The sequence below is a fragment of the Wyeomyia smithii genome, chromosome 1, assembly GCF_029784165.1.
Source record: "Wyeomyia smithii strain HCP4-BCI-WySm-NY-G18 chromosome 1, ASM2978416v1, whole genome shotgun sequence".
In the NCBI taxonomy this organism is placed as follows: domain Eukaryota; kingdom Metazoa; phylum Arthropoda; class Insecta; order Diptera; family Culicidae; genus Wyeomyia; species Wyeomyia smithii.
This window is the reverse complement of record NC_073694.1, coordinates 41,466,746-41,486,463: the sequence shown is the minus strand read 5'-3', so window position 1 is coordinate 41,486,463 and position 19,718 is coordinate 41,466,746. Positions and strand designations below refer to the sequence as shown.

Here is a 19,718-nt window from a genome sequence, read left to right as displayed (position 1 = left end):
CCTGTCAAACTTAAGAACATGCGGTACCGATCTGGGCCAGCTGTTGCTTAACAAAAAGTAAATCGGTTCAAAGGATAAAATTCTGCAAATAATTTTTTAGTGCCTTCCTCGGTTTAGTTTTAATTCGAATTACATAGGCTTAAGACGATTTTTTTTTCATTTCACTTTCTGGCTAATTTTTAAAATTCGCAAAACAAATTATAAAAAAAACTCTATTTTACTGTAATGAAAGTCGAATGATCTTTTGACGGAATGCGTCATGGAAAATTAGACTGCACAAAAGACAGGTTTCGGATAATTCAATTCTAATCAATAACCTGAGAATCCATCCATCTGTACCCAGAACGAAAAACAAAAAATAAAAAAGAAGAGATTTATTGTAACCTCAAACGGACGTACACGGACAAATCGTCTCGACAGCAGACGAAACTATTTTCGGAACAAACCTAACGCTAAAAAGTACATGACTGTTTAATTGCTGAGCCTTAAACCAAATCCCGCTCCCCGAGATGGGGACTTTCGTCTCCTTTCGAAGCAATCAACAACATCAAAATTATATATTGGCATTTAAGGCAGCAGTAGAGATGACTTAGGAGCACACACACATGCAAGCACAGGACCTTAAGCGCTCAGCTTAACCGGTGTAGCTAAGCGAATACGATCCGGTGTTGATGTCCACTTGTGCGTTCGGATGCCAGTATTGGGACGACCGCTGCTGTGGCTGATAGTATGGCTGTGGCTGTGGCTGCTGCTGTGGCTGATAACGGTGCTGTGGCTGCTGGTACGCAGGAGCAGGTGTCACATTGTTCTGATAATACTGTTGAGGAGCCGGATTGTACTGGACGGGAGCCGGACGTGGCTGGTAGGCTGGTGCCGATGGTTTCGAGTTGTACCGCGAGTCCTTGTAGTAGATGCTAGGGTCCTCCCGGTACTGGCCGTCGTCTTCCTCATCGGGACCTAGTGGCGGGTAGGCGTGATTGTTGTTGTTCAACGTTGGAGGGGGCACGTTGATGTCGGTACCTGAAATTGTTCAGACATCGTAAGTGGAGAAAATATGAGCCTGTTTTTGATATGTGGCTCTACCTGCTGGTTCGAATCCTCGTTTACTAGCACCGTACTCTATTTCACGCAGTTTGCCGGCATCATCGACGTACCCGTACTTGCCCTGCACCTCGCCGGTCGGATATTTGGTTTCGATTTTGAAGGAACCATCAGCAGCTTCGTAGCCGTAGCTGTAGCTGCCATCCTCGTTGTGTCGATTGATCTGCTTCAGGATCGGGACCGGTGTAGTGTAGTCTTGCTGGGCGGCGATCACCGTCACAAGTGCGGACAGTATGAGCTGGAAAAACGAAAGACATTATCGTAATTAGTAGCTAAAACACAACATTCTATAATCATTGAGCTTATTAAAAAAAAGTATAATGTATACAGATATTACCGTTATAACAGAAATCATTCTCAGTAATGCCTCAATAAAAAAGTCGTAAATCCATGCTCTTGTTTTTCCATTTTGTTGGTATAAGAACTTGACTATCAGGAAAGTGAATGTACGCAGGAAGTAATAAAAAAATCACCATAAAAGACTGTATCATCAGGAAACATCCACAATGCAAGTTTTCATAGTGCTTTTGTCATTCTGCGATTTTGTTGAGTAAACAGTGAGTGTAAGGATACCCGAGGTTTGGCCAGTCCAGTAGCCAGGGTTGTTGTAGTAACACCCATCAATTTGGCTTGTCTTTGCAAAACACAACACTCACACAGCTCCTCTAGTTAAGTGTTCGGTTACGGCACTGGGTTAGAAATTCCAGTGTTATTTACTGTTCACGGTAGGTTGTTTACAGTGTAAAAAAGAGAAATAAACATAAACAGAGACCTTTTTGCACGGCAGTATGGTTTATATAGGGTGTGGCAGATGTATCATAGTTTTACATATACATTTAAATCACTTTTCAATATCATGTGTAAAACTGCTATGATTTTATTTACACTACCGTTGCTATGAAAGGTTACTACGTCATACCAATGTTTCGGTGTCATATTCCTGCAGTGTTATAGTGTAATTAAATACCATTTTATCTTAAATTCGATTTTCTCCCGGCAATATGGAAAAAATAAGAAATGCCTGAATGTGCCGTTTCCTGTTGAGATATTTGTGCACATTGAACCGGAAAAGGCATGGATTTACGTTGTTTTCAGACGAAACTTACAGGTGTTTTGAAAAAAGTTCATGAAGTTTTGTGGTGTTGAAACGAATACACGGGACCTACAGGCCCACAGCATTTCCAACAGCAAAATTTTTAAATTATATCGTGGAAGTGCAAGAAAAAAAAACTAGTTACTTACTTTTTGTGAAGTAGAAGCACTTAATTAAAATGAACTATTTCTTTTTGCTCCAGCTTCTTGAACCCGCGATCCCAAAAAGCATCTGACCGAGAAACTCATGTGGAGGGAACCATGCAATAAGACCTAACATGGTGACATGGAAGCAGTCTTATTTGAATTTTCCAGAAAAGTAGAGTAACAGAACATATTCGTATTCGGATTACTCATCGTAGTTTTCTGCTAATTCCAGTGAAACTAGCGTTTCGGACAGCCATCCTGCACTGCGATTTGCTACGTTTGTTATGTGTCATTGTAAAAATGATGTGACTGAGTAAAAAAAATCAAATAAGAGAACGTACAATAATTTGTGGTATGACGTCACAACGGCTCACTCGGATATTGTTTACATTTTTCGACTCGCCACCACAATTTCACGTATACTTCTGCCACACCCTATATAGACCATACTGTTTGCACGGGACGTGCTTTCATCTGGGGCCTGCGTGACTGTCTGTTTTGGTGGCAGCTTTATACCGGCAGAATAAAATCCTGTAGATCACAGAACCATGCGCTGGAATTGTGGTGGGGGACAGGTGGGTAAATCAAATGAATTTCTGGATCTTCAGCTGATAAAAACACACGTACGTTTTCATTACGATTGTATTGTATTAGTGTGGAAATTCGAAATGTTGGCGTTGAACACCATGTTTGACGATTCTTTGTAGGCTAAACAATCTCCTCAACGTTGAATATTTATGATTAATTGCTAGACTCACTAGAGATAAATTAAAGCAATGCTATTTGAATATTTCTTATTCATTGTTGAATAAATTTTATACGATTTTAACTGTTACTATCATCATAGTTTCAGTTGTGATTTTTTTTACCATACCTATAAAGTTTTACACAAATTCGGCCTTTTTTTTGTATTATACATACACTTGTTTTACATCAGTTTTGCGAACTCATTAATATTCTGACCGTAATATCCCTAACATTTTATCTAAAACCCACATTGAGAGCATATTTCCTATCTCTTTGAAATGAATTTTCCAACACAATAACCTTCTCCTCGAAAATCATCGTGGAGACCAATAACAGCTATACTTTGTTTGGAGTTTTTTGTACAAACTTTGTCATCGTGATTCACGGAGCTCTGCACGATGTAAGGAAGAAGTGCCGTTTTTAAAATTTTAGGTGAAAATCCGCTACTGAGAGAAGAAATATAATGCCTATTCAGTTGTCGCCATTAGATTCAGATGCAACAACCAAGCAATAAGTACAAATGACAGAAAAGCACATTCGTTTTGGGCAAACTCTGGCAGATAGGATCTTTCTGCTGAGGGTCACGGTTGTGTACCGCCTTCGTAGCAATGAATTCAATACGACTCAGTTGAAACAATTCGTCTGTCCATCCGTCAAATCAGCGTTTGTGTACAAACTCTTCAACATTTTTAATTTGTTTGTCTTCAAAGGTCCGTACTTTTTGTGTCAATAATAAAAGGTGTTTTATGATTTTTATATTCAGCTGTTGGAGCCCAAAATAGTTTTAAATATGGTATATATTTTCAACACCCTGATGGTATTTTGGATTTTTGGCTTTTGGCGTATTTTTTTTTCTCAATTGTTATGATGTTCGGGTAGCATCCTAGGATTTTTATTTTGAACTAATTGAACTAATTGAAGTGTGTGCTGTGCATGATTTCGGAAGCGAATGCGAGCAAGAAAGACAGCGAAAAAGAACGGAAAATAGCTTCAATGAGAATACTCAAGTGTGTAATATCAGTAGCAACGAGAACCTCTCCTGAGATGTTTCATGCTGTTTATGAGTGAAACCAATAACACTGCTGGTGCAGACATTAGCGTTGGCAGAATCTTCTCAGATTTAAATGAAGCTTTGTGGGTGTGTAAGCTTACTACCCTGAGCAACTTTGTATTTTTTTGCAAATTTATCTCTACTAACTTTTGAAAATGGTTGAAGTTTTTTTTTTTCTATAAATCAATGTATCTAGGAATTGTCAAAACTTTCATTTAAAAATATATTTTTTAAATAATTTAAGACACTTTACATCAGTGATGCATTCGTGTGTGATTTAAAAATACTGACAAAAATGAGTTTGAAATTTTACACTGAAAATATCATATTGAAAACAGAGAGAGTTTTTTTTTAAATCGGCCATCTTATATTTTTGACGTAGAGCTACGTCTGTTATAAAGTTCGGTTACATAGGGGTTTAGAACAAAATACTTAAAATGGAAAAGGAGACGAAATTTGTCCTCAATAACATGTTTCTAAGTCGCTTAATTTTTGACAAATTTCCTTCATTCTTACAGCAATCCATTGGAAAATTATCCACGCTCAAATGCAGAAAATTGTAGTTTGATTATTTGAACGTGTTGACCATTGAAGCTAGCAGATAGACAACAGAATAATTTTCTATTGTATTTTTTTTTTTGTTTTTATTGTTAATTCATCATTTTTTGTACCGATATCGATAGTTGAATCGCTTTCTTGATCTCCCTAAGGGGTTGCCGGGTTCGGATTTTTCTGAATTTCTAGCATGGTTCTCGTATTGATTTGTAAATCTGTTCCTTCCCCTACCTGGACGATCGGCTATGGAGCCATAGGTTTTGAACTTTGCTTAAAGTTTGATTATCGCTGCTTTGCCGCATCCACACTTTTCACCAATCTTACGATGTGATTCATCTTTCTCGATGTCACGAATGACATGTATCCGTTCCTGCAAGGAAATAGTTTTGATTGCCGTCGTATTATCCATCGCTATTAAGATAATTTGTATCGTGTCTTTCTGACCGACAAATGAAACCAGCAACGGGATCAACTAACACTTGGAAATGTCAAAATAATAAAAAACGAGAGGCGTTTGGATGAGAAAATTATATGAACGTGAAATATTTTTGCGTGAGCACTTTACAATGACACACCAATTTTACAACATTTACAAGTAAAAAAAATTCTTTTTTTTTTAAATATCTATCAACAAAAATGTATTTTCAAAATAATAGCATTATCAAGCTTAGTTAAAAAATATCAATGAGATTTAATGAATTTTCCAATGACTTCAGAGGTGGAATGTGATTTTTTGCAAAGTGGGTACTTTATTTTGGCGGTGACTGTATGACAATACGCGCAAACGGCAAAATAATCTCAACTACTCCACAATCAAATGACTTCACAATGTATATAACACAATTTATTTTCATCTTTCTTTCAACAACGTCGACATAAGAACATAAAAATACATTGACACAAGACAGGCTGAAGTAATTCTACTTTAACTTTGCGGTCGTGTCTCATGAATAACTTTTTGAGCTATTTGTCTAACGATATATCTTTCCTTTAAGAGCAGAATTTCTGCCTAAAACTTTGCCGAAGACATGATACCAATCAAACAAACTGTTTTGGCTTCAATTTTCTTTTCTTGTTTTTAGAAAATTTCAACTTTTTTCCTCATTTTTCCATGATCAGACAACAATCAGTGTTTAACTAATTTATTGTAGTTCTTATAAACAAGAGCATTTTGAGATAATAAATTCTGATTTTTTTTCGAGCGTCTAACCCCCATGCTAGGAGCGGCTCGAAACAACGTCTGTTCTTCATGTTAAGAGCGGCTGTAAAATTGTACTGCACAGCGGCTGAACTACCGTCTTATCAGTTCATTCACTCTAAACTCCAAAGCCAAAATTCCTGGTGGTATTTGGTCTTAAAATAGCCACACCACGTTGGACAGACGAATTGGTTGTGGGCCTCGCGAGCCTGCACCAGGAAATACAACCTAGCAACAAATGAAAAACAAGTTAATTCTAACTGGAATAATTGGCTTGGACCCTGGTGAACACGAATTAACGGAAAATGGGACTGCCGATCTGTCATGGTCATGATATCAAGATCGTCATCGTGAATTACAATGCTCAGGTCAGCCAGGAGGAGAAGTTTAAACCGGTAATTGGAAAATTCAGCGCGTACCAGCTGACCAACGGAAACGGCCTAAGACTCATCGACTTCATCACCTACAAGAATATGGCCATACGTACTACCTTTTGGTGACCTGGAGGTAACCAAATGAGACAGAATCGCAAATCGACCACGTATTGTTAAATGGTCGGCCCTTTTCGGACATCACCCACGTCAGATTTTACCGAAAAGATAAAACAATGATTCGACGTCGCTGGAAACTACGCGCATTTGCTTGCAGCATCACTGCTGAAAGATGGCGAGTTAGTTGAAACCCTTCTCGAGGACTGTTGAGGCACCGTGAAACCAGCCATCAACAGCGTAGTGGAGAATATCTTAGGGTACAAACGGAACGATAAGAGTCAGGAGGTGTTGAACGAAAAGAACGCTGCCAGTAATAGAAGAAGTTCAAGGAACTAGAACAGCTAAATCCTTTTATGAGACGCGAATGTTTGTAACCTGTACGGTTGCAATTTTAGCATCGAGTGGAAAATTTACCTAATTTTGTGTAACGCCACTCGAGCGTGTACGCGTAAAAGTAACCCTCATTTTTGGTACCGCTGCGAGAGAGTGTATGTTCACAAACGAAAAAACGAACGAATTTAAACGAAAATAAACAAACTTATGTGAACGATATTCAGCGCAAGTGGTGACAGTTGACATGTTGGGTACACGCTGCTGCAGGGGTGTTCAAGTGCGGGTATTTTTCACTAATACACTAATATTATTTCTACGTAAACACGCTCTTGCAGCGTTACCCAAAATTAGATAAATTTTCCACTCGATGCTGAAATTGCAACCGCACAGGTTACATGTTCTACCAGACACTCAACGCATCCCGATCAGCCTTTGTGCCGCAAGCCGCAATGTATCGAGATAAGGAAGGAAGTATTCTGGTGAACGATCGTAAGGTGGCCGGAAGGTGGAAGCAGCACTGCGATGAGCACTGAAATGACGTACAGCAAGAGGACCAAGATGGCTATGTAATTGATTCGATCCTCCAAAAGTGCTGTGAGTACAGAATCTCTACGCACCATCTATTAATCGATTTCAATGCTACATATGATACAATTGACCAGAAAGCGCTATAGAAGATCAGAGACGGGAACGGCCTTCCCGGGAGGCTGATCCTACTGATTAGACTGCGATGTATGGACATCAGAGGATTTCGGTTGGATTATCCGTCTCATTCGAAATGTGAGGCAAAGAAGGTTGGGCTGATTAATACACCCGAAATGAAGTACAAGCTGTAATCTGACGACCAACGGCAATAAGCTGGAGGTAGTCGACGTATTTGTCTAACTTGGCTCACAAGTAACTTCGGACAATGATACCAGCTATAAGGTCGGGAGGTGTAGCATCTACGGAAACCGTGGTGCAACAAGAACTAACTGTAATTAATATGCAGAATGTTTTCTTCATAGAAAAAATATTTTAGAGTTTATTCCGCCACAAAGCAAAGCCTTGGTGCTACATTCCGATTCGAAACTCGACCTTCTATTAATTATACACAGACTTTGCAGCCAACTGTTTAGCATACAGGACAATTGTGGGGTTACGACTCTACTGACACTAACAGTCTCTACCGGGCCGAGACTCGAACCTATGACGACTGGCTTGCTAGGGCAGCTTCGTACCTCGGGACCAAACTTTCTGATCAAAAATATCTCCCAGCGAAATTTCTTTTTCCCCTCTTCAATAGATACTGAATGCAATTGCTTACATCCAGTATCATTACATCTCGCATCACGGAGTTCTTAAAACAGCCCGCTCCGTGACACAAAATGTCATCGATAGTGTGATTCCCTTCGGTAATCAGTCGTCCTCTGGTCTCGCTCCATGCTTGCTTCAAGCTATTCACGACAACTCGCAGTTTGTTCAGTCGTAAGTTCGGTAGTGGCCCCACGTTACTGCCTTGCGGAACACCTGACCAGTTAATGAATTCTCCTGATTCTACGGAACCCAATTTGACAGACTTAGCCCTCGCACAAAGTGTGTCATGAGAATAAGGTGAACACAGGTGGATAACTAGACGGCTACCTTACAGTAATTCCTATGTCAGGTCACTATTAGAATACTTTAGCATTGTATGGTCTCCGTTTTCTGCAACACATGTAGACAGAATAAAAAAAAAGAGTTCCTGTTATATGCACTTCGTAATCTACGATGGACGCATTTACCCTACCATCATACGCTGCGGACTTATTGACATCCAATCATTAAAAGCCCGTCGGGAATTCGCAATAATGTCATTTGTTAACGATATTGTATCTCAGCGTGTCGATCCACCCAAAATATTGTTAAAACTCAACTTTTATGTGCCTTCTAGAAATTTACGAGCTCGGACTTTGTTTTCTTTAAACCATCAACGAAACATTTATGCTAAATACGGGCCCATTAATCAAATAGTGTTAGTGTATAACCAACACTGCGAAGCAATTGACTGAACCATCTTCGGCGACGAGCAGGAGGACGGTCTGTGGCGGCGAAGGATGAATCTCGAAAGTGGTCAAAGCAGGACGGATACACTGGGCAGGAATGCTGGACAACTACCCTGCAAAACCCCGTAAATCCGGTTGGTACACGACGAAACGGAGGATGGTCACGAGGTACGATACTGGCGTAACAAGCCAGTCGTCGTAGGTTCGAGTCCCGGCTCGAGAGAGACTTTTAGTGTCAGTAGGATCGTAGCGCTAACCCCGCAATTGTCCTGTACACTAAACAGTTGGCTGCGAAGTCTGTGTGTCAATAAATATAAGGTCAAGTTCCACATCGGAATGTAGCACCAAGGCTTTGCTTTGCTTTACACGACGTGGTTAGACTACGTGGTTCAAGTTCTGGCAACCATTGGATGCCCACGGAATTGGAGAAACGCGGCCTGGAACCGAGTTTAGTTGAGGAATTATGTTCATCAAGCTAAATCTTAATGCAACATCATAATAAAGTCTAAAAAAGTTGGTAAAGTAAGTATTTTTTCAGAAAGATAAAATTATTGTCTTAAGCTTTGCCCAAGACGTCACATCGATCAAACAAACCGTTCTGGCTCTAAATCTGTAATCGACAGTATCCTTTTTGCATAAACATTTTTCAAAAACTATCGTGATTAAAAAAAATATAAACAGTACAAAATGACATATTATTATTGGAATTTTTTTATGATTGTTTGAAATTGAATATACCTATTCATCTGTTTGAATTTTCTTCTGATAATTTCTATATCATTACAGGATAGACCAGTATATCATTACAGGATGTCCAATAGAAAGAAAAACAATAATTTCTAACTATAACTCTTATTATGATTAGCCTGCTATGTAGAGCCGCCTAGGTTACCACTCCAGATACTAACAAAATCTCATCCGAAGTTTTCACTGCGTTTGTTATTCAATTTGTTCCGCACCTTCACTAAAAGAATCTCTTGCCATAATAGTACGCGTTTGCTACACCATTACCAGAAACGAGTCTCCCGCTACGACGAGAAAAATAAGCTTGCTTATTTTGCAATCACTTCTTTCACATTCCTTGCTATCAACAGGAATGAAGTCGTAATAGATTGCTAATGAAAGAAATTTAACCTAACCGGAGATAAATTGTTACTGCTACGCTACAGACCGTAATTAGACGAGCAAAAAGTTCTCACACAGTACTCTTAAGGGGATAGCTCCTTTCCTTTAGAAGCGTTGGCCATTTTCAGAAACAGAATTCCTTTCAAATATTCTATAATCATTTAAAAGTATTACTCCAATCCTCAGAATGTCACGTACAGCTTTACAGACGAAACCAGTGGCGACCGGGCGATGAATGGAATCACGGATTAGAATTAATTTTTCAACCCAAAATAAACTAATTACCACTTCCGCTTTACCTTTTACCTTCTTTCTTAACTCAAAAAAAAAACCACTCAATGGAAGCGTTTGCCAAGAAACGAGGCCAGGTAATGTACAGGTACCGAGCGGAAGAAATAAATTCTTTCTCCCTAGATCTTCTTCAGCAGATGTTTCTTTTGGATAAACCCACAGAAATTTCCCTGAGGGGTGGTACAATATTCACCCAAGCTGTGCCGCTATGCCGCTTTGTTCGAATTGAAAACAAAAAATTGCATGAAAAATAAATGGCCAAACTGGTGCTGATGTAGGAGCTAGTTGCTTAATTGGAAAAACGACAAGAGGGAGATGATTTATTCGTTTTGCTTGTCAGGGCTTTCGGTGCCCACTTGTGCCGCATTTCACTGACCGGTTGGGATAAGCAATGGCAAAGAGAACTGATTTTCTAGCTTTGTAACAAGTTTAATTTGGATATTAATTTTTCAAACTGACACCGAACACGAAAATTGAACTGGGCCTGCGGGAGAGGGGCTGAAAGAGCCCTAACTAATCTGTGAAAGGACAATTACTTTTTTTGTCACACTTCCTCTATTTTGAAAGCCATATGGCAAAAAAATCAAATCAAATGCTTCAAGTTAGTTTAATGTACAAATTTTGTGCGAATTGGTACCGAAAGTTGTGCGAAATGGAAGAACACAATGAATGATTGAGTTAAGGCTCGAACTTTTGTGTGTATAAGTCAAGGAAAAAACATCATTACTGATACCCTACGAAATAACAAGAAAGGCAAAATAATCATGTTATTAAAGTTTGCTAGTCCTCCGGTTGAACAAATTGTTTTAGAATTGAATTACGCTTTTCTTAAATAACATTCAGAAACTCTTGCACTTTACAACGAATCGTCGTACAGCAGAGCACGATAATGTTTTTGTGTTGAACGTGTCATGTTCTGGCTGTTCTCTTTTGTTTGGTTTTCGTGAATGAAATTCCATTACATTCTCATTCGCAGCTTAAAGCTCACTCGATCAAAAATACAAAACAAAAAGTTAGTTTGTTATGCCAAAATCCTTTCAGCTGATGTTTTCAATTTAGGTTGTGTTTTCCCGTTAGGTGTAGAATAACAGAAATTATAACAAAAATTATTCTACTAGTATCAATTACATATCAAACTTGCTTACAAATATATCAGCCTTCTAACAAAATAAGATTGCTTACTGTTATAGTTAATAACAACCATTGTTAGCAAAAATATGCTTATTAGAGATAAATTTTTGGTAGATTTGATTCAGAACAACTCCATTTCGGGATTTGTTAGAATCTCTCGTTCAATTAGTTTTTACTATCAAAAGCGTATGGGAAAATATAAAACTGTATCAAAATATGTTACTTGTATCTCGTGTAGATAGAAATTTGAAAATCTTTAGTTATGTTCTTCTGATCGGGCAGTTTTTAAAATGTTCGATAATCGACAAACCAACATACAAAATGCTCTAGCAAAACGGAAAATGGTGCTTTAGGTAACTATTCATTGATTTGAAGTAATTACGATGATTGCTGTACTAGTATCGATTCGACTAATTTCCAGTAGCTCCGATTTAAAAGATATTTTACATACACGTTCGACATAGAAATCGTATAGTTTTGAAATAACTATTTTGAAAACTTCTTTACGGTATTTCATACATGTGTGAGCGATATAGAGAAAAACCTCAAAGTTTCTATTAGTGCTTTTTTTCAAAGGGGGGTAGCTTAAGTATTTATGATTAATATTAGTAAGTAATGAGTATGTGTGTCCAATCACAAATGGTGACTTCTCAACACTGTTAGAAAATTGTAATTTTAATTGTTAGGATTTGTTTGCTTTCGCAATTAGGACTTATCATTCGTAGGGATTTAATTCTAATTGTCAGAGAAGGGTCCTATTAGTGCTTAGTTTCGCGTTCGCTTTGACGGCATTTGTTGCATTATCAACATCATTAGCACAAGTCACTTCTGGGGTTCCTCTTGGCTCTAATCTGGGTTCTATTCTATTTATTCTATTTACAGATGATATTTCATTTGCCACAGAATTCTATGCATGTGGTTATACATGTAGATGACATGAACCAGTACGTAAAAATAATGTACCTATACAAGAGACGTCGGAAGATTCCAGAACTAAACAAGTTTTTTTCATGACTGGGGTTATGGTGAATGTTTTTCCGTCAAAACTGAAAGAATTGAGGTCTTTTCTAATGTAATCGACCACCCTAATCACGGTACCACTGAAGCACCACTGGACTGTAATGACAGCTAAATTATTACTGAAAACAAACTTGAATTTGATGGAGACATCTCATCAGGTCCGAGTTAAGTGATTTTTATAGGGCTCAATATGAATGATGTAGTCATTATCACAGGACTCACCTTGTTCAATATGAGCTTCGCGATGCACTGCCTAGCTGCAAAGAGTCGAACTAGACAGCGAACTGCCTTCAGATATGGAAGCTAGGTAGTAGTGGACTTTACAAAATCTTTTCATTATGACTTCTATTAAGTCGGCAACCCCTAGTGCGCCTTAGCGCTTCAGCCAGGTGCATGTGTTCTCCTAGAGGTGCGGTACTGAACAGCGCCTAATTTCAAAGAGATCGGCTTAGCTTTTAAATTTGCGCCACTCCACAGTTTTCTGCCATCCCCTGGTGTGCTTCAAGGAAGCAATTTGAGGCCACTGCTGTTTGTGTCTACAACTACGTCATAGATGATTAGATGCTTAACGATGTTATGAATTCAGAGCTCTTGGCGTGATGCTACACCAACCAACTCTCGTTTGAGGTACATTATTCTGATAAAATCGACAAAGCCAATCGTCAGCCAGGATTTGTTTTGAAAATGGCTAACGACTTCAGTGATCCAACCAGCTTGCTAAAGCGTATGAGAATTTACGCCCCCGAACGAGTACTGCTTCCACGACTACTTATTCTGGCAGCACGGGGGAACACCGTATATGGTAACAACGATCCAGTGAACACTATTCGCAGACAATTTCAAGAAGGTTATCACGTCTTCGACTTCAATAAATCTTGCCACAGTTCAAGGCAACGCTTACGCCCTGTATTTTTAATTTTAGACTAATTTTAAAAATATCTCTTGTGTGTAATCCAATTGGTAACTCAGACCGCTGTCTACCGGCTATGTTTATAGGCTCAAAACTACGCGCACCGACTGTACGTGGTATTACAAACTTCTCTCGACCGATGATTCTCAAACAAAAAAAGCGCAAAAGGATGGTGATTAAGAAGAGCTTGAAGAGCTGTTCCGTGCTAATGAGATACGGAAGTATTACGAGAAAGCTAACCAATCTCGCAGAGGTTATGTGCCGCACGCCGACATCCCTTCGGATGTGGAAATCTTCATCACTAACGGAAGCGAGGTAGTCGATAGGTGTAAACTGTACTTCGAAGAGCACTCGAATGGTGACACAGGAAGAAGGAACGGTAACGGAACTGACCTAGGTAAGCCAGCAGTGGGCGACCGGATATCAGCCCCCGACATCCAGGCAATCCAGGTTAAAAACATATCGAAGCCATCGGTGAATACGAAGAGTGAATGCAGGGAGACATCTGCTCTATCCACGATAGGGGCTATAAGCTTAAGTACTGCAATTACCGTGACATTACGCGTGTTAGCACCTCCTATGAAATTTCCCAAAATCACAAAACCTTTAACCAGAGGTTCGTGAGGCAATACCAAGCGACCTCCACGGAAACCCGTACTACTACGGATCGTGACTATAACGTTAATCAATTTCAAGACAGGTCTGCTCAATATTTCATCGACCATGAAGTATATTAGGGGAAGAAGCTTCAAAGAAAATAACATCAACCTTCCACAACAGGTCATTATGAACGACGACCTTGAGGTGGTTGAAGAGTTAGTATACACCGTGTTCAAAACATTCAAATACAAGTTTTGCGTGCTTATCTTTCTTATTCCCTTCCATGTGTGCACCCAAACTTATAAAATAGCCCGGTAACAAAATAGACAATTTGGCGTGATGCCCGCTGGTAAAACAAAACTCTCAACAGCCTCCGTCGGGAAACTAGACACCTGTTCTACAGGGCTTAAATCAAGTCCAATTGGGAAGCCAATAGAGCATCCCTCACAAAATATAATGCAAAGCCAAAATCCATCTTCTTTGTTTGACTGTCATCACCAAGGGAACGCTACAGGTTCTAATGAACATCTGCTTTCTACTCTAAATCGAGTGAAGTCACTATGTCTGAACTCATCAGCCTTTTTTTAACTAACTTCACTCTAGGACATATCCCGAACAGCTGGCAGAACGTTAAGGTGGTACCAAAGCGGATAAAAGAGACAAAACGTTGTTCAAAGCTTTCAGACCTATAACTCTAACGTCAACTCTTCTCAAGTTTCTGAAGGACTCACCCTTGCATTAACATCAATATACATAATAACAGGATAAATCTACTAAAACTGCTCTACATTGCTTAGTGACTAAAATTGAGAAGTCGGCGGCCTTTAGTGAATAAAACGACAGTACAGGCAAAACATTAACAGAACTCAACGAGCCATCTTTTCGTTGCCAGTGCCCTGTGCACAACGCCGATGCAGCCTCGGATGCCTTGCTCTGCTTGCTGCCTTTAGCATCCTAAGGTAGTTCAAGCTAACTCCTTCAGTAACAACAGTCTCTGACTAGATGGGAGCGAAGTCCAACATACACGTTCCATACAAAGTAATTGACACACATTGCTCAGTGTGGGACAATGGAGGGCCAAGTCTTCCATCGGGTACCATCCATGGCAACATGTGCAAATTCGCAGGCAAGCTAAACAGTTTGGGGTAGACCCAAACTTGCGGTTAGGCTACATTATTTAATTCATAGTGATCTACGCATCATCACGATGAGGTGTCCCTGGACACTGCCTTACTGTTCATCATTTAAAGAAAATAAACAAAGTCCTAAGCGACACTTGGCGTTTTTGCAACACTGAACCTGATAGCTCAGCGATTCGCTTGGGTTTTACGGGACTCTTGCCAAAACGGTCCTTGGTCCTTTAGCAACCATGTTGTACCGAATTTGGACGCAACAACAACAACAAGCTCTACTTCAACAATGAGTTCAGGCATCGTATGATTTGTGTACAGCAATCAGAGCCAGTTACAAAAGACAACCATTATTGTCTATTTTTTTTTTCAACTGACTTTTGATGTAAGGTCTACAAGAAGCATAAAGTTCACGGCGTTTCCAAGTCCCTTCAAAAAAAGAGACTCGATTAAACTTTACTTTCACGGCATGCTGGTCACGAGGTAATTATTCGTGATGAGAAACTATTCGTCCCAGAGCGGCCACACAACAAACAAAATGATCGATTGTGAGCAGCAACAAGAGACAATGTTTCGGAGTGAAGGATGTGTTTCTCGATTTTAGAATGCAGTTTCAGTAATGGTTTGAGGGGCAGATTGCAAGCGAGGTAAGCTTCCACTGGTTTTCAATAACAAAACCGTCAAAATCAATACTGTTTATTATAAAACGGAAGATTTGGAAACAAATTACAGCCCTGAACCTTCGAAAACTCTTCGGAGATAACCACTATGTATATCAGCAAGACGCAAGCGCATACTGCGAGGTTGGTGTAGTTAAAACTGTTTGGAACAGTTTAAAGCAGTTATCGAAAAAATCTGAGGGAAATACCTATGGAATTCGTGCGTGCCATCTGCGAATGTTTCGAAAAACGTTTGAAATTCGTGAAGAAAATTATTCCAAAACATCCGCTGTCGATGATCACTATGAAAAGTACTTTCAGTGAAAAATATTCAGAAATTAAGAGTGTGATAATTACATATCATTATGGAGTTTCGAAATTGTGTCCAAATATATCATGCACGGTGTATTTGAGATCGCTGGAGATCCAGAGATGTATCCAATATAATTGGACTTTTCACTTTAGAGGACCCTTTGAACGAATGACCGTAGTAGTTAAAATTGCTTTGAAAAAAATAAGAAAAATGACCTTGAGATCGAGTAGGGTGCACAACCGAAGGATGTTTAAAATGTACAGAACTTTGATTAGATCTGTGGAACTGGATCTCTATTGACCTAACACGAATACACTACTCTCAGGAAACCTGCACGCCCGTAGAGGTTTTAGAAGAAGGGACGTAAACGCGTGAACCACAAGCTACGTGCTACTTAGAGAGAGAACTCCAGTCAGGCACGTCGCAAGGCTGTCGGACAACCCGGTTAATAAGCCTTTTTTCAGCAATTCTTTCAACATCAGATCCAGATGTAAAAGATCACAGCATGCACGATGACTCGATCAAATCGAAAGCGACTAGCGAGTGCTTAGATGCCTGGGATCCTGAGGCTTCGTAGACTTTCAGGTCTCTAGTTAAGAACATACACTGAAGGAAATTTTTGGTATTTCAGTTTTTTATTTGTTCTCATTCATCGGATGAAGTCATGTCGAGAATTCGATGTGGTCCGCTCTTAAAATCACTAAAAACACTGAAATTCGCCAATTAACTGTGTATAAAATGATTAAACGTCTCCGAGAACAGATTACCGCTACCTGCAAAAATCAGAGTAAGGGTCGTAGTGGAATATACAATCGGCAGCTGCACTGGAAGGTATTAAGGGCGTTCGAGGTAAGCTTAGGACTCTCGGATCAGGGATATTGCAAAAAATCATCCGTCTACGAGGAGGCAACCGTTTTCTCCGTGCCTCTTAGCAATCCAACAAGGCGCTTAAGCAAGACCTAGTGGCTAAAATCAACTCCAAGACGAAGCTAGACAGACGTCGCTCAAAAAAGGTCTATAGCAGTCATCCCGAAACTCAACCTTGCAGAACAAATGATAAGTTCTTTCAACTCTATAGAACCAGATGAACAAATATGATTCAAACCAGCGAACAAGGTACAAGGACAAACCGAGACGTCCAAACTTATCAAACCGGATGTGGTCAGAATGGTTTATATAAACCATATTGTGATGCGATACCTAACTCGATTTACGGCCGCTTTCGAGTCGATACAGACTGTATCAATGTTAAATAAGGATCTCGTTGCGATAATTTAATTGTGAAATATCATCCAAAATGTGCTGGGAAAATTGTCCCTTTTCAACAGAACGCTGCGTTCTGATAGGCAGAGCTAACCTAGCACAAAACATTTTCCACTTCATAACCACACCGAACCAGGGAATCATTGCCAAACGTAATGCAATTCTTGGCAACGGTTGTTTGCCAATCTTCTTTTCGCTGTTATAGTACAGTACAGCCGTTTCGTTGATAACAATTTCTTTCCTTCCATTTTTCACTGAGCCTGTTCCACAACGGAAGCCAACAAACGAAGGCTTTCTAGCAAACCCATCCAGCAAAGTAAATCCTCCTGGCGGTGAAGTTTTTTTCAACAAAGTCACTCGGTTGCCATCATCAGCCTTGGCACACCCCAGGGGGGATGCCGTACAGCACAGCGCAAGTGGCAGCGCTGGAGCAAAATTCAATGCCAGGAATAATGCTTTCACGATTATGATCGTCGCTTTTGTTTTTGACTCGACCTGGCCGTACCAACCGTGAAACGACAGAGTCTATTCATTCTTCATCGCTTCCACGAATTGTGATTCTACGTGCGAAAAATGGAAGCTGTTTATGTTCATATATTTGAGAGAAAAAAAAACAACCTTCCTTGCGGAAAAATTGTCAGCTCGAATTCAGGGAATATTTTTTGCATGTCAATCATCGGATACAAACGCCACAGTTCCGGGGAAATTAAAATTCAACAAGCAACGTGTTACTTTGAGAAATAAGTTTGAACGAAAGTGCTGACCCATGAAAAACGTGAAAGCCCACCTCACAATGCTGTGAAAAGTTTTCCTCCCCCAATGCCCCACGATACTGACGGGATTGGAATACTTCTGACAGTACAAAATGGGTTCCCTTAGACCCACGTTCCTCCAGTCCGCATAACATATTGCGCCACATTGTGGGTAAAGGGGTGAAACACGTCACCTTAATTATGTCCGCTTCGCACAATTGTTCAACGGTTTGCGAACACCGGCCGTACCTGGCCAAGGGGGCGATTTAATTTTTGTTCGTGCTCTCAACCATGTTCGTGGTTGAAGAATCGAACATGTTCGGGGAACAAAAAATATTTCATTTTCGACTTTTGCAATCCTATTGAAATTGAATGCAAAAGGATCGCAATATTGGATTCCGACATTTGTACGATGAAATCAAATTCTGAAATTAAACAAAAAAAACTAGGCAAGCAAGTTCAAATGCTCAATGTAGTGCGAATTTTGAAAATGTCAAGAAGCTTGGAATTTGACTCTGCTATAACTTGAAAACTTCGGAACACTTTTATTGATAACGCTTATAACTCTTTTCCAAAATTCTGGATATAGTTTAAACGTTGTTTGAATAATTTTTTCGAGGTATTTTAACAACATATCACCAACATCACTGTGTGAAGGAAAACCTTCTCTTATGATTCACAATTGCTTACGCAATCCGCAACAATATATAATTTAAATTTTATGCCAAACCTATTGTTTGCTTTGAAAATAATTTTTTTTTTCTAAACAATTTTCAATATTTTTAATTAAATAAAAGTCTCTTTCATGAACTAAAAAATAGGTTCGTCCTTTTTTTGATTAATATAACACTTCATCATAGTATTTCATTCGGGAAACTGGAACAAAATGTCCTCATGCTGCGGTAAATATACTAGCGTTATAGACACACTTCTGAACGAGAATCCAATCATCAATAAATTATTACACACAACTTATTATATCTTTCACTACTGGATCACGCCGTTCTAAACTATTTTGTCATTTAGAATGTCCCATTACAACTTCAACACTTCCTACACAGTCAATTCCAATTGTATCGCAGAAAAAAAAACTAATTAAACTTACCAAAGTGTTCATTTTAGGTTTGGTGATTGTTTAAAATCTGATAGAACAGTAGAACTGTGCGTATTTTCAACTCTCTTCCCAATAAAGCTGGAAGGCGGGAAAAACGTCACGATAAAGCTTGATAACTGATAGCACGCAGAACTTTCGCGTTTCGCTCGATCCGCCGTTTAAACGTGCGCGCGCGGGCGATTTTACCGTTCGAATGTTCTTTCGTAGCAACAGCGGGTGCGGGTTCAGCCCAGGATCGATGGGCCAGTGGTCGACAGCGATAAAAGTTTGTTTACAAACAGCTCGCACGCAGCGACCAGACAGGGGCTTTTATATGAGCATACCAACACAGGTGTGGAGACTCTCTCGATCGATCGCTCGCGCTTCCCCGAGCTCTCCCAGAGAAATTGCAAATTGCTAGCAATTTTTAGCCAAACCCTACGATATGTGGATACGTTCCTATATTGGCCAAAGATCGCGAACGAGCAAAAGAAGTGAGAGTGAGAATAACACGAACGCAACCGAATTGAAATGCGCACCAAATCGCCTCTGCAGATCAGCCAACAGGTGCGCAAGGGTGGCGTGGAACCTATTTGTATTAAGTTGATCCACAACCACATGCTCGTATGACAAGCGGAAGACGAAATTCACTGGCATGGTGATTTCAACTCCGTTGACTGATATGATCATAT

The 19,718-nt window shown here is 39.6% G+C and overlaps 1 protein-coding gene across 1 annotated transcript; it reads right to left on the bottom strand.

Moving 5' to 3' along the window:
• Positions 1–359: 359 nt before the first annotated feature.
• On the bottom strand, positions 360–19,335 carry LOC129717886 (pupal cuticle protein 27). Its single transcript, XM_055668148.1, has 3 exons — positions 19,039–19,335; positions 1,084–1,339; positions 360–1,020 (listed from the first exon to the last, which is right to left on the bottom strand). Exons 1-3 carry the CDS (start codon positions 19,048–19,050, stop codon positions 635–637), a joined length of 654 nt encoding a protein of 217 aa, XP_055524123.1. The 5' UTR covers positions 19,051–19,335; the 3' UTR covers positions 360–634.
• Between the last annotated feature and the right edge of the window lie 383 nt (positions 19,336–19,718).

Bases quoted from the DNA above. Each gene is read 5' to 3' on its own strand.
- LOC129717886 (XM_055668148.1), bottom strand. The intron at 1,021-1,083 runs GTAGAGCCACAT...GAACAATTTCAG, and splicing joins ACGAGGATTCGAACCAGCAG to GTACCGACATCAACGTGCCC.